Source organism: Triplophysa rosa, linkage group LG21 (assembly GCF_024868665.1).
Source record: "Triplophysa rosa linkage group LG21, Trosa_1v2, whole genome shotgun sequence".
In the NCBI taxonomy this organism is placed as follows: Eukaryota; Metazoa; Chordata; class Actinopteri; order Cypriniformes; family Nemacheilidae; genus Triplophysa; species Triplophysa rosa.
The window spans coordinates 20,046,567-20,059,770 of record NC_079910.1 but is presented as its reverse complement, the minus strand read 5'-3'; the positions used below and the strand labels follow the sequence as shown (position 1 = coordinate 20,059,770).

Here is a 13,204-nt window from a genome sequence, read left to right as displayed (position 1 = left end):
CTCTTAGAGCTTGACTCTCTGAACTTTTCAATAATACATCAATGATGTTTGTTTTAATAAATAACATTTTATTTAATGCATTAAAAAATATTTAGGCAACAAATGTTTTGCTTGAAAGTTGGCAAAAACACCAACTATTAATAATAAAAATCTCATATAAAAAATGTCCAAACAAACAAATAGATGAAACATTTTACTGATATCAACATGTATCATGCGAACAAGCATTAGCAAACAAATGATTGTAAAACTGACTGTAAAGAACAGTCTTTATATGAAACGGTTAATCACTACACATTCTGAACTGTGGAAAAATAAGATGTAAAATGGTCCTTTCACAAGCTCCTCATAACACAGCAGAAACAACAAGTCATTTGTGTGAAGAAGGCTTCATATTGTCATTGTTGGATTCAAGGTGCTCTACCGCTGGAACACAGCTGGGCATGATCTGAACTTCAGTCTTCTCACAGAATGTACTCTGAAAAGCCTGAAACAGGTTATTTCATACATGTTAAAGTCATTCAAAGCTAAATACAAACACTGAGAAGGGTAAACTATTACATCTTTGAGGGAATCTCCATGTATTTCTCTGATATACTTGAGGAAGTCTAAGGTCCACTGCAGCGTGGTGGCTTTATCAGTGTCGGATGAACAGAATGGGACCAACTGATTTAACTCATCACAGCACAGACTGATTCGTCTCCTGAGTAAAAGACCAACATTATTGATAAATGTAATGATTTCTGATTTCTCTAAACGATTAGAGTTTCTTAACGATTCTAATAACCATTTTAGAAACATACGGAATTAAATTACCCCCCATTTTGACAGATTTTAGCAATACTAGTGACTGTTGTTTTCCAAATATAATTATCTATATACAGTAAATAGCCAATTGAGTCACATATATTCAATTAAAAAAACTGATGTTGTTTCTTTATTCTACTTTTTTCCTCATCAGTACAACATAGTAAACCAAGTTCTTGCTCCACAACCCTATGAGAAAGCAGAATAGAGTATGAACACTAAAATGTTAAGTGTTTTTGCTGTCTTAAAGGGATAGTTCACCCAAAAAAGAAAATTCCATCATCATTTACTCACCTTCAGATTGTTCCAAACGTGGATACATTTCTTTGGTCTGCTGAACACAAAGGAAGATATTTGGAAGAATGTCAGTAACCAAACAGATCTCATCCCCCATTGACTCCCATAATATTTATTTAACCTCCTATGGCAGTAAATGGGGGATGAGATCTGTTTGGTTACTATCATTCTTCCAAATATCTTCCTTTGTGTTCAGCAGACCAAATAAATTTATTCACGTTTGGAACAATCTGAAGGTGAGTAAATGATGACAGAATTTTCATTTTTGGGAACACTATCCCTTTAAGGTTTTAACTGAACTATCAAACCCCACTCTTTCACTTCATAACCCCACCTGCGATCTCGTTCCTTTCTGTTGTGTATTTCTCTGCGCTGAGTTTGATCCAAACAAGATCTTGTTTTCTTGCCCTGCTTAGTGTTCAAAGCTCCAGCAACTGGCTTCCAGTTCTCTGAATGCTGCGTTCCATTAGAGGACCCACAAATCCTGGTGTAGATGCGTTTTACAGGAAGCCCAGCTATGTCTGCTGCCTCATCTTTATTAAAGAGAGAAACAAGCCATGTCAAACATATTTTAAACATGTCTCTCTCTATGCCTGTCTCTAAGGGGCGATTTCCCAGACAAAGATTAATTTAAACCAGGACTAGGCCTGAGCTAATTTAGTATATTTAAGTTGTTTTTAAAAACATACTTTACAAAAAAAACATTACTGTGTCCATTTTGAGAAACAACAATCGCACTGATATATTTTAACATGTCAGTGCAAGTTGTTTCGATCAAGACATCTCTAACATTTAAGTTAGTCTGGGACTAGGCTTAAACCCTGTCCGGGACACTGCCCCTAAATCTTTTAAAAAGCATTAGCATCTGTTTCTATGGGCCGCCATACATAGGACGTCCGCCATATTGGAACTGTGCGAGCTGGTCTGTGTTGCCAAGTCTGCAGCCTTCCCGTGGAATTGGGTTACTAATACCTAACCGCAGGTTATGAGTGGAGGGTTTTGTTATTTAGCTGTCAATCCTAAAATTATTTTATTTTTGAACGCTAAGTTCTGTTATTTGGACAAGGGACATGAGTTTGTTTCACAGATATGGCAACCCTGACTGTGCGTTTTCAACTATAGTCACGTCGCCAACACCTGTAAAATTGCGTTTTTCCATCTTAAGAATATATCTAAACTACGTCATATGCTGTCAATGTCAGATGCAGAGAAGTTAATTCATGCATTCATGACATCAAGACTAGACTACTGTAATGCACTGTTAGGTGGTTGCCCTGCAGGCTTATTACAAAAACTCCAACTGGTCCAAAACGCGGCAGCTCGAGTTCTTACACGTACAAAAAAGTATGAACATATTAGCCCGGTTCTGTCAACCTTGCACTGGTTACCTATAAAGCATCGCGTTAACTTTAAAATCTTGCTTATTACCTATAAAGCCTTACATGGTTTAGCTCCTCAGTACTTGAATGAACTCCTTTTGTATTACAGTCCTTCACGTGCATTACGCTCTCAGGCGTCCTGTCAGTTGGTAATACCTAGAATTTCAAAATCAAGTGCAGGTGGTAGATCCTTTTCCTATCTAGCGCCTAAACTTTGGAATAGTCTTCCCTGCACTGTCCGGGAGGCAGACACACTCTGTCAGTTTAAATCTAGACTAAAGACGCATCTTTTTAATCTTGCATACACTACTCTTCCATAATATAAATCTTCAGAGGGTTTAGGCTGCATTAGTTAGATCAACCGGAACCAAAAACACAACTGATGTACTTGTTGCATCAAAGAGTACAGAACAGTACTCTACTCTCAGCCAGTCTTGTCTCATTGTTCCAAGGTTACCACAGCGAGCAGGATGCAGTTCATGGCCTGACCTGATGGTAGAGCGGAGAATGGGAAGTGGGGACCTGACAAGAGCTGAGATGATAGAGCTGGATAAAGAAGGACGCGGTCTCTTGACATGTCTTCACCACAAAATTTCAAATGCTATTAGATTATTAATGATAATCTTAAACTATAATTTATTTTATTATTAAGTTTATTTATTTTATTTAGCCTTGTTGTGCAAGCTCTCTGGAGCTTGTGCAGAGGCAGCAGCTTTTGCCAGAGGGGAACTGGAATCCCCTGGTTGGGACTGGGTTCTCCTGAGGTTTTTTTTCTCGATTAGAGTTTTGGGTTCCTTGCCACCGTTTGCGTACTGTTTTTTGCACTATTTGCCTGGCCGGGGGGGCTGCTTTAGAATTTTAAAGTTTTACTTAATTAATATTGCATATAGGAATTTATAGTCTGTTATATTTGACCTGTGCTTCTCTCTCCTTTATCTTAAATGTGTGCTCTCACTGAGCGCGTCCGTGTGTGTGTGTGTGTGTGTGTGTCTATGTCTATGTGTGTTAGTACGTGTGCATATGTGTGTGTGGAGTGTTTTGTATGTGGGTATGTCCGTCTTCTGTGTTTTCAACTTTTTCTTGTTTTTGCAGGTACAACTTTAATTGTTTTGCTTATAGTCAATATGTCTTATGTACAGCTGCTTTGTAACAATGAAAATTGTAAAAAGCGCTATATAAATAAAGTTGAGTTGAGTAGTTATACGCTTCTATGATTATGAAAACTTGCTAAACTAACACGACAACAACGAAAGGGTAACCCATTATTCAAGAATTCAAATCCCTATGGTTTTCACAGCCATGGCTGCACAGTGTTGTGGCATTCTAGCAAACTGACGTCAGTGGACTGTTCCAAGATGGCGGACACGTCTACGTGAAACGTGCCTGGAGCGCTTGAATGAGGCATTTAGTTATTTATATCTATGGTCCCCACCCCCTTTCAAAATAATCAATAGTGTTTAGTTTATGGCAGTCAGCCCGGAAAAGCTGAATATAACAGAGTGATAACCACAGTGGTATAAAATTCAAATGGACAAATTAGGAAGATCTGTGATACCAGTGATGTGTCATTTGAAGCTTGTGATTTACGTTGGTGCGTGACACTGGCGTTTATCTTCTTACTCATCAAAGCTCATTTGTCTCTTTCAAAGAGCCTTAACATACAATATTATGTGTAGACTTGTAATGGGTCAGAGACGCCGCTTACGGATTTGCACGTATGATCGGCGCATATGATTTGCTCTGTGCTGTCGTTTCTCTTGCTGTCGATCTGCTCTGTGATGTCGTGTGACACTGATGCGAAATTAGACTTCATTCTGAAGTGTAGCATGATGTTATTTATTTATTTTTTTGGAGTGCACCTGCTAGACTGAAAACGTAACAAAGTTATATCTTCTAAATGCGAATTTTGTCAGTGTTTAGGAGCATATCCATTTATTGATGTCCTTAAAGGCGCAGTTCTTAATTAACAGCGGCCACTTGCGTTGTATTATAGATTTGCCACGAATCGCTCAGTCCATGACGGTGGCCACCACAGTACAAAAATATGTCGTTCTCATGTTGACGCAGGGAAGAGATTTTGCGGGCATTAGAAAAACTGTAGAAAGAGCTATGACTTATGTATTACATAAAATAAAAGGTTTGTGGATTTTAAGTTTAAAAAGAAGGATAAAAGTCAGGCAGGAGCTAGGACCTGTGTTAATATTATAAAGACTTTCCAGCAGAGACGCATTAGGACCCGCGGTACTAAGGCTTTTAGCAGAGATACTCATATATATCTATGGAGATACTTTCCAGCAGAGAGTCGTTGGAGAGAAAGATCGTCTAAAAATCACCTCCGAGGAGGTTGCTTTGATTCGGGTCAGTATGTGAGTAACATACTAACATACCAAGATATGTTGTTGTGTAATGTTAGCTGTGTGACGGAGCAGTTTTGAGCGTCATTGTTTATCTGGAACCGCTTTAATATTGTACTCGTCCAGATACTGGAGAGAGAGAGCGAGAGCGCGTTTTACTCAATGATGAATAAACTTTCAGTTAATCCGCGGGTCACATGCGTTCCGCACCGGAGAGCACGATCCGTACGGATCACGGATCTTCCTGTGATCCGTTTCACCACAATACCGCAGTGGAGAGGAAGAGAAAATGCGCGTTGTAGAGTTGTTTGTCCGTTTAGGGCTGCTGTACAAAACATGGCGGCGAATTCAATGTATGTAAACAGCTTATTCTAAGGTATTACAAACTTAATGGTTCATTACGTAAGGTCTTTATACACCTCTGAAGAAATAGTTTTGTATAGTATATAGTATTTCTGTCAGTAGATCCTGCTAAAAATGCCGTATTGTTCCTTTAAGGCTAACACATTTTTAAAAGAACAATAACTTTAATTTTGATTTCAGTTGGTCTTTTATTGCAATTTTGAAATACCTTATGGTAGGGCTGCATGATTATGGAAAAAAATCACAGTTGTTTATATTATTCCCTTGATATTGTAATTGCGATTATTAATGTTGTTTAGATTTTACATTGAAGTATGTTTTCAAATGTTATAACTTTCTGTGAGGCAAGTTCTTTATATGAACATTCAAAACAAACTGCTCCTACTTGATTATTGTTGTTTCCGTAGCTGAACCTTGATTTTAAACATTTTACACATTAAAACTCATAAAAACTATGGAATTCAAATGTAACTACAGGAATTATTTGTGATGAAAAAAATGCTAAACACATCTAGACAAGTGTCTTTGTAGTCAATAAACTTTTTTTAGGTGTATTGCATATGTTACAACATCAAGGAAAATGTAGTTCTATAAGTTATATGTGGAGTGGGCAACATGAAGATGAGCAAATGTAAACTATTCCATTAAGCATTTCAAAGTACACAACATGTAAAATATTAATTATTAACATAACATTTGATTTGACTCATTTTATAAATGATGATTTCAAGGCAAAAAATGTAGGCACACCAGTGGCCTACCGCAACAACGTATTTGGATGAAAATAGAAATAAAAGGACTTCATCAATAAATAGTTTATAACTTTGGAACAGTTACATGGAACAGTTACATGGTGCTGTCACCAAATTCCCATGCTCACGTCATGTGATGACAATAAGACACACTCTGTCGTGTTTTAATATGCTAATATGCTGCAAATATATATTTTAATTTTGGTCGTTTGAGAACTGTTTGGTCAATTAAAAGTTTGCTACATTTTTTCTCCAGATGACACACAAAAAGTGACCCAGATAGAGTTTGAAAACATGTTAAAAAATTAGATGTACACAAAAAAACGTTGTAAAAAAATTTAGCTTGAAAGATATAATAGTGTCTTACTCTTCAGTGTGGCAGATATTTGCTGGTCAGCATTGTCAGTGCAAATGACTCGCAGGTCTCTGATTACAATGTCAGAAACTTCGACTGATCTGAAACTGCAGGTCAGTTCTTCAGAAAAGATCAGCTCAGACTGTCCACTGGCCTCCAGTAGCTGAAGAAGGTAAAGGCTATAGAATAATACTCAGAAACAACACTAAACACACAGCATAACTAACCAAACAGAACTCAGCCATAAATACTTGAGGCCATTTGACTGAACAGTGGATTATTTATCATCAAAACAACTGATATGAGGAGCAGTAATAAGATGACTGTATGAATAAGTTTCATGAATGCAGTTTCACCATCTTATCTAATTTGCTCCACTTCTCTGTTTCTGCCTGCACTGCTTTTTCTGGGGTGATTGTAGAATGACACGCCATTGACAAAGATCTGGGAGGCAAATAATAAAATCATTAATTCAATTCAATTTTATTTATATAGCGCTTTTCACAATGTGCATTGTTCCAATGCAGCTTTACAGGAGAAAATAAGAAAAACTGAACAAAAAAAAGGTCAAACACAGCACAGTGCATGGTGTTTATAGAACAAGCAAGATTATTCTAGTAAATAATATCTAATAAATGCAGTCTCCCGGTTTTTTATTTAGCATATTTTGCATTAAGTGAATGCTTGGCTGAAAAGACGTGTCTTCTAGATTTAAATTGGGAGAGTGTGTCTGACCCTTGAATAGTATCAGGAAGGCTATTCCAGAGTTTAGGTGCTACGTATGAGAAAGCTCTACCTCCTTTGGTGGATTTAGTTATTAAAAGTCTGGAGTTTTGAGATCTTAGAGATCATGATGGGTTGTAGTGTGATATAAGCCCTTATGTAGGTAGGGGCTAAACCGTTTAAAGCTTTATAAGTGATTAAAAGGACTTTAAAGTCAATACGATACTTAATGGGTAACCAGTGAAGGGTTGATAACATTGTGGTTATGTGATCATATTTTCTGGACCTGGTTAGAACAGGCAGCTGCATTCTGAACTAACTGTAGTTTGTTTATAGGTGATGCAGGACAACAACTAAGTAGTGCAGTAGAGTAGTCAAGTCTTGAGGTCACAAATGCATGAATAAGATTCTCTGCGTCAGAAACACATAGAATATTTCGTAATTTGGCAACATTTCTAAGGTGGAAGAAGGCTGTTTTTGTGACATTTGAGATGTGATTTCTAAATGACAGGTTGCTGTCTAATATAACGCCTAGATCTTTTACTGTATTTGTTGGAGTAACAGTGCAGCCTTCAATTTGCAGGTTATAATCCGAAATATTCTGCTCACGTGTCTTTGGTCCGATAAGTAATATTTCTGTTTTATTAGAATTTAAAAGAAGGAAATTACAAGTCATCCAATGTTTTATATCTTCGATGCACTCTGCCAATTTGGATAGCTGGAAGGAATCATCTGGTTTTGATGAGATATATAGCTTGAGTATCATCTGCATAACAGTGGAAGCTAATTCCATGTTTTCTAATAATGTTTCCAAGGGGCAGCATGTATATGGAGAATAGCAAGGGACCTAAAACTGATCCCTGAGGTAATCCATCATTTACTTGCGTTAGATTTGATGATTCCTCATTTAAATGGACAAATTGATGTCTGTCTGATAAGTAAGATCTGAACCATTGTAGTGCCTTTCCCTGAATACCGGTATAATTGTGTAAGCGATCTAGAAGTATTTTATGGTCTACAGTATCGAACGCAGCACTAAGGTCAAGCAGGACTAGGAGTGAGATGTTACCTTTATCTGATGCTATAAGCAGGTCGTTTGTAATTTTAACGAGCGCAGTTTCAGTACTATGATGCGGTCTAAAGCCTGACTGAAATTTTTCGTGTATGTCATTATTTTGTAAGAAAGAGCACAACTGAGTGGACTTTTCTAGTATTTTAGACAGGTAAGGGAGATTTGAAATCGGTCTATAGTTTCCTAGTTCATTGGGGTCTAAGTTTGGTTTCTTGATAAGAGGCTTAATGACGGCCAGCTTAAAGGGTGCTGGGACATGGCCTAGATTAATTGACGAGTTGATAATGTTATAAATGGGCTCAATTGCAACGTGTAATAACTCTTTTAATAATTTAGTTGGTATGGGGTCTAATAAGCAAGTTGTAGGTTTAGATGTTGCAATAAGTTTAATTAAATCTTCCTGTTTTATAGGTGAAAAACACTGTAGCCTTTCTTTTGGGGTGATGGTTCGTACTAATTCATAGGACAGACTTAGAGGTTGAGTTTTTACTATTTTGTCTCGTATGTTTTCGATTTTCTCTGTAAAAAAATTCATGAATTCATTGCTACTAAGGTGCGACGGAATAACCAGGTCAGATGATGTATGTTTATTTGTTAGTTTAGCAACTGTACTAAATAAAAACCTTGGATTGTTTTTGTTAGTTTCTATGAGGTTGCGGAGGTGCTCAGCCTTTGCTGCTTTTAGTGCCTTTTTATAACAGTTTGCACTTTCTTTCCACGCCATTTTAAAGACCTTTAATTGGGTTTGTTTCCATTTGCGCTCCAGTTTACGTGTTTTCTTTTAAGGGCGCGAGTGGTGCTATTGTACCATGGTGCTATGTTTTTCTCATTTAATGTATTAGAGAAAATAGTGCCCAATTTGCTGGTCATGTCATCAAGAGATTCTGTATTTATTGGTATGGTTATTAAAGGAGTCAGATGTTTAGTAGTCGAGATAATTGTTCTACCCTGTCGATAACGAATTAAACGGCTGATTTCTGCAGTGCGCAGTGTACATGTTATAAGATAGTGATCGGTGACATCGTCGCTTTCAGGTATAATATCTATATTGGTTAGATCGGCTCCGTGAGATATAATCAAGTCTAGTGTATTAAATTGATGTGTATTAAATTGATCGATGTGTTGTGTTACTCCAAAAGAGTGTAGTAGCTCTGTAAACGCCACTGCTAATGCATCGTTAGCACTATCTACGTGGATATTAAAATCTCCGACAATTAGTACTTTATCAACGTTAACCAATAGGTCGGATAACACATAACACATTACAACACAAAGACATCTTTTGGATAGTTTATCCAAAGAATAAAATGTGGTCATATGTATTCAAACCCAATTGGGTAATTCAAAGCCATAACGAATAATTTAGGAAAATGTTCTACTAGTTGTTGTCCACGATGACCTGTGCCATTTCTCTGTGCACAAGAATGCCTGCAAACAATGGTGTTTTTCTGTTTTGATGCCTTGCACCCTATTTGCATCTTGTGTGCACTGTTGCATGTTGGCATGCAGTTTCAATAGCTCATTTAGAGAAATTCCACAGGGCCAACATTTCATAAAATAATTGATTATATTTCAATTTGTTTGTAATCAAACCAAAAACATTTGGGATACAGACGTGACGTAATAATCATCACACAGAATTATTTTATGAAGGTTTTATGTTTTGAAGCTTGAGAAGAGATAAGCACAGGCCTCCTGGAGGAAATTTTTCTAAAATTCTAAGTTTTGTTTCAAACAAGAAGAACACCACAGTGAGTTTGAACAACACGAGGATGAGGAAATAATGACAAAGTTTTCATTTTTGGGTAAACTATTCCTTTAAAAATGTCGAGTTACGACCTTGTCATATCAAAATAGCCATAGAAATGGTATTTTACTCTCACTGTGTAGCCTATGTGTAATTGTGTATGCACTGTAAACAGAGAAAGTCATTTGAACTTAAATTATATTGAAATGACTCCAATATATTTCATATAACCTCATTTTATAAGTTAATCAAAATACAACTACATTTTTTAAGTGAGTTCAACATAATTTTAATTTAATTGACATATAAAGCTAACTTGTTTTACTTAAATATTGAAGGTATCTGAAATGAATGATTTTTTACAGTGTGGAGTCATGATTCCCATTGCATGTGCATTCCCCTTGCGCAGATGCTTATTTACACTTTCAATTCAAATATTGATTCCTAAAGGTACAACACTTTTAACAAGAGAGACAGCATACTGTATGTGTTATGCCTGAGAGTCATATCATCTATCATCACCTAGTGATCTGTCTGGCATTTTCCTTACTCTATAATTTATAGGCTAGAAGAGTTCAGATGCAAAACCCTCTAAATCCGTCAGATGACTTTTCGTTTAGGTGAGCTGAGCATTTCCATCATGCTCATGCTCCCACATTTACTTTTAGCAATACCAGATTTTTCAGTGGTATTTAACGGGGTTTGAAGTAAAATTATTTAAGTAACGTACAGTGAAGGAAATAATTATTTGATCCCCAGCTGATTTTGTAAGTTTGCCTGCATCTGCCATTACCTATCTTCTTTTTCTTTTTAAAATATCCCTGCTTGTATTTTAAATAAATATAATCTGTATTTATATGTATGTTTTTATATATATATTTTATTCCGTGTAGTGTTTTTTGTATGCACCATGGGTCTGAGAGTAACGCAATTTCAATCCTCCATATGTATGTACTGTACATGTGGCAGAATTGACAATAAAGCAGACTTTTTGACCTTGACCTATGTGTGGAGAGTATTACTTTCATCTTCATAACGTTCTGATATTAACAAAACATAATATCAGAAACGTTGTAACGTTACAACATGACAGAACTTGTTAGTAAGTAGGCTACTTATAACAGGAAGTCTAATCATTATATTTCAAGTAAAACAGTCATTATTTATATAAGGGAATCGCAACTGAATTTGTCCGTAAAACGTTATAGCGTTAACGTTACTCCGCTGAGGTAAACCAGTCATTGCGTGACTATTCTATCATGACAGTTAAAAACATTACAACTCTAAATAACGTATCTGGACTATGAAAATGGACGCATATTTACAATATTTCGACATTAAACGAAATATGCTCGATGACATTAACTGACTTACATGTCGCAGTTGAACAGTTAATACTGTCTCTGTCTGTAATCCTCAGAATTTGAGGGGCTTCACTGAAGTGTTCAGGCGGTTCTCACAGAAGCGCGTGTCTGGGGGTGTGGCCATGACGCCCCAAAAAACTCTTTGGTCCATACCTACGCAAAACTCCACAGAATTGTATTTTCCACAGAATTTAAATATGCTAGTTAATATAAATTGAACTTTACTTGTATACATACCATATTGATACATTTATTAAATACTATTTAGCTGTAGCCTATACTTTCCACAAACATTTTATCGTAACTATTTGAAAAACATGTAGCCCTATGTAAATGTGTGCACTATTATGTTTACTATAGTGAACTTTTGTAATTAGTATACTGTAGTATAATTAGAGTAATTACAGATTAGAGTAATTATACTATACTATAGAATAGTATTAGTAGCATATAGCGTAGTAATTGCTCTAGCATACTAAATCAATAAACTGATTGATGAATACCATTTCCTATAGCCTAATAAGATTTATAAACACCATATTATTATGGAATTTTACTAAAGTAAATACTATAGTACACTACAGTACAGTATTTTCCCGTGTGAGTAATTTCTTCCTGAACAAGCTCTGAAGACAATGCACATATTAGTCCAGCAGCACACCATAGAAGTAGCTTTCAGGTTGATGTTTATTATTCTGTGAAACTCAGCACAGATCTGTAGGCTATGTAGTGTCCCTGTCAAAATGAAAAAAACAGATACTTTAAATAATTAAAGCATTTTGGACAGTGAGTGCCAACTTGTCCACTGACAAAGACAAAAAAGTCTTAAATGTACAAAAAGTATACATCTCAAAAATGAGTAGGCTAGGAAAGAAACTATTGTTAGTCTATTTCAAGGGTATCATCATTGTATCTTACAGACAAGTAGATCATCACATTTTTTTGTCACTGATCTTAACTTCATCCATAATTTGTATACTAAATTGTTCGGCTTGCAGCATCAGAAAATAAGAGAGGAAGTTCCTTGCTGGCCTTTTAGTATCCAGCTGCAGGGCGCAGCACCACATGTTTCAGGACACACAATGCAGACCAGTCCCAGGTTGGAAGGGGCAGGATGGCAACGCCACGCGTTTCAAGACACACGTAAAAAAGAAAATAACCTCATGGAGGAGCATCTGCCTTTTTTTGTCAGGAAACTTGTTTGTCTGGCCCTATGTCGTAATTCCCCATCTTAAACTTTAAACTATATATTTCCAACCATACTTTTAGACAGGGATACTTGGCGACAAGTGCACCTCATACCCCTGAACTTTTTGTTTTGGAGCCATGCATTTTAGCTGCAAGGGTCTCAACAGTATTGTTTTTGCCACCTAACCATCGCAAGCAGTGGACAACTATCAAAAACGTTTTTTTTTGCTTTTGCATGGGTTTTGATGGCATAGTTGCACATCAACCACTAGGGGACACTAGAGAATCATGCTATACATTGTCACTCCTTCAGATGTCCCCTCATGTGAAAAATGGTAAGTGGAAACTGAAAAATGTGTGTAAAAAAGTTCAAAATCTTGTTTTTCCCCAAGACCAGGAAAACATCCTAACTGAGGTTTTCAGAATTCATGCTTAAAAGGTTGAAGCCGTCCCTGTTTTCTCACATGCAGCATTGCCCTAAAGGAGTTCAAAGAAAACAAGAGCACTGGAAAAACATAAGGGTATGTCTCTGTACTGTACAGGAGACTAATATGCATGTGAGAAAACAGTAGTAATTCTTTGCTTTGCATGCAAGTTCCATTAATAATAAAAAACATTCATCCCTGTGTGGTAGCTCAAGAAGCCCTCCAAATCTTGTTTTTAATAGTATATATGGTTAATAGAGTATAAATGGTTAACTCGGCAATAAACGCCATTATACTTCTATGGCCAAATTTCCATAGCTGCTTTACAAACAAATAAATATATTAATTTGTGATATATTTTATTTGTACAACAGTATT

At 36.4% G+C, this 13,204-nt stretch overlaps 1 protein-coding gene across 1 annotated transcript; it reads right to left on the bottom strand.

Moving 5' to 3' along the window:
* Positions 1 to 171: 171 nt before the first annotated feature.
* LOC130545224 (uncharacterized) lies at positions 172 to 11,260 on the bottom strand. The gene is made up of 6 exons (XM_057319630.1): positions 11,224 to 11,260; positions 6,664 to 6,751; positions 6,320 to 6,470; positions 1,439 to 1,637; positions 562 to 703; positions 172 to 487 (listed from the first exon to the last, which is right to left on the bottom strand). The coding sequence occupies exons 2-6, from the start codon at positions 6,739 to 6,741 to the stop codon at positions 371 to 373; spliced, it is 687 nt and encodes a 228-aa protein (XP_057175613.1). The 5' UTR covers positions 6,742 to 6,751; positions 11,224 to 11,260; the 3' UTR covers positions 172 to 370.
* Positions 11,261 to 13,204: the final 1,944 nt, after the last annotated feature.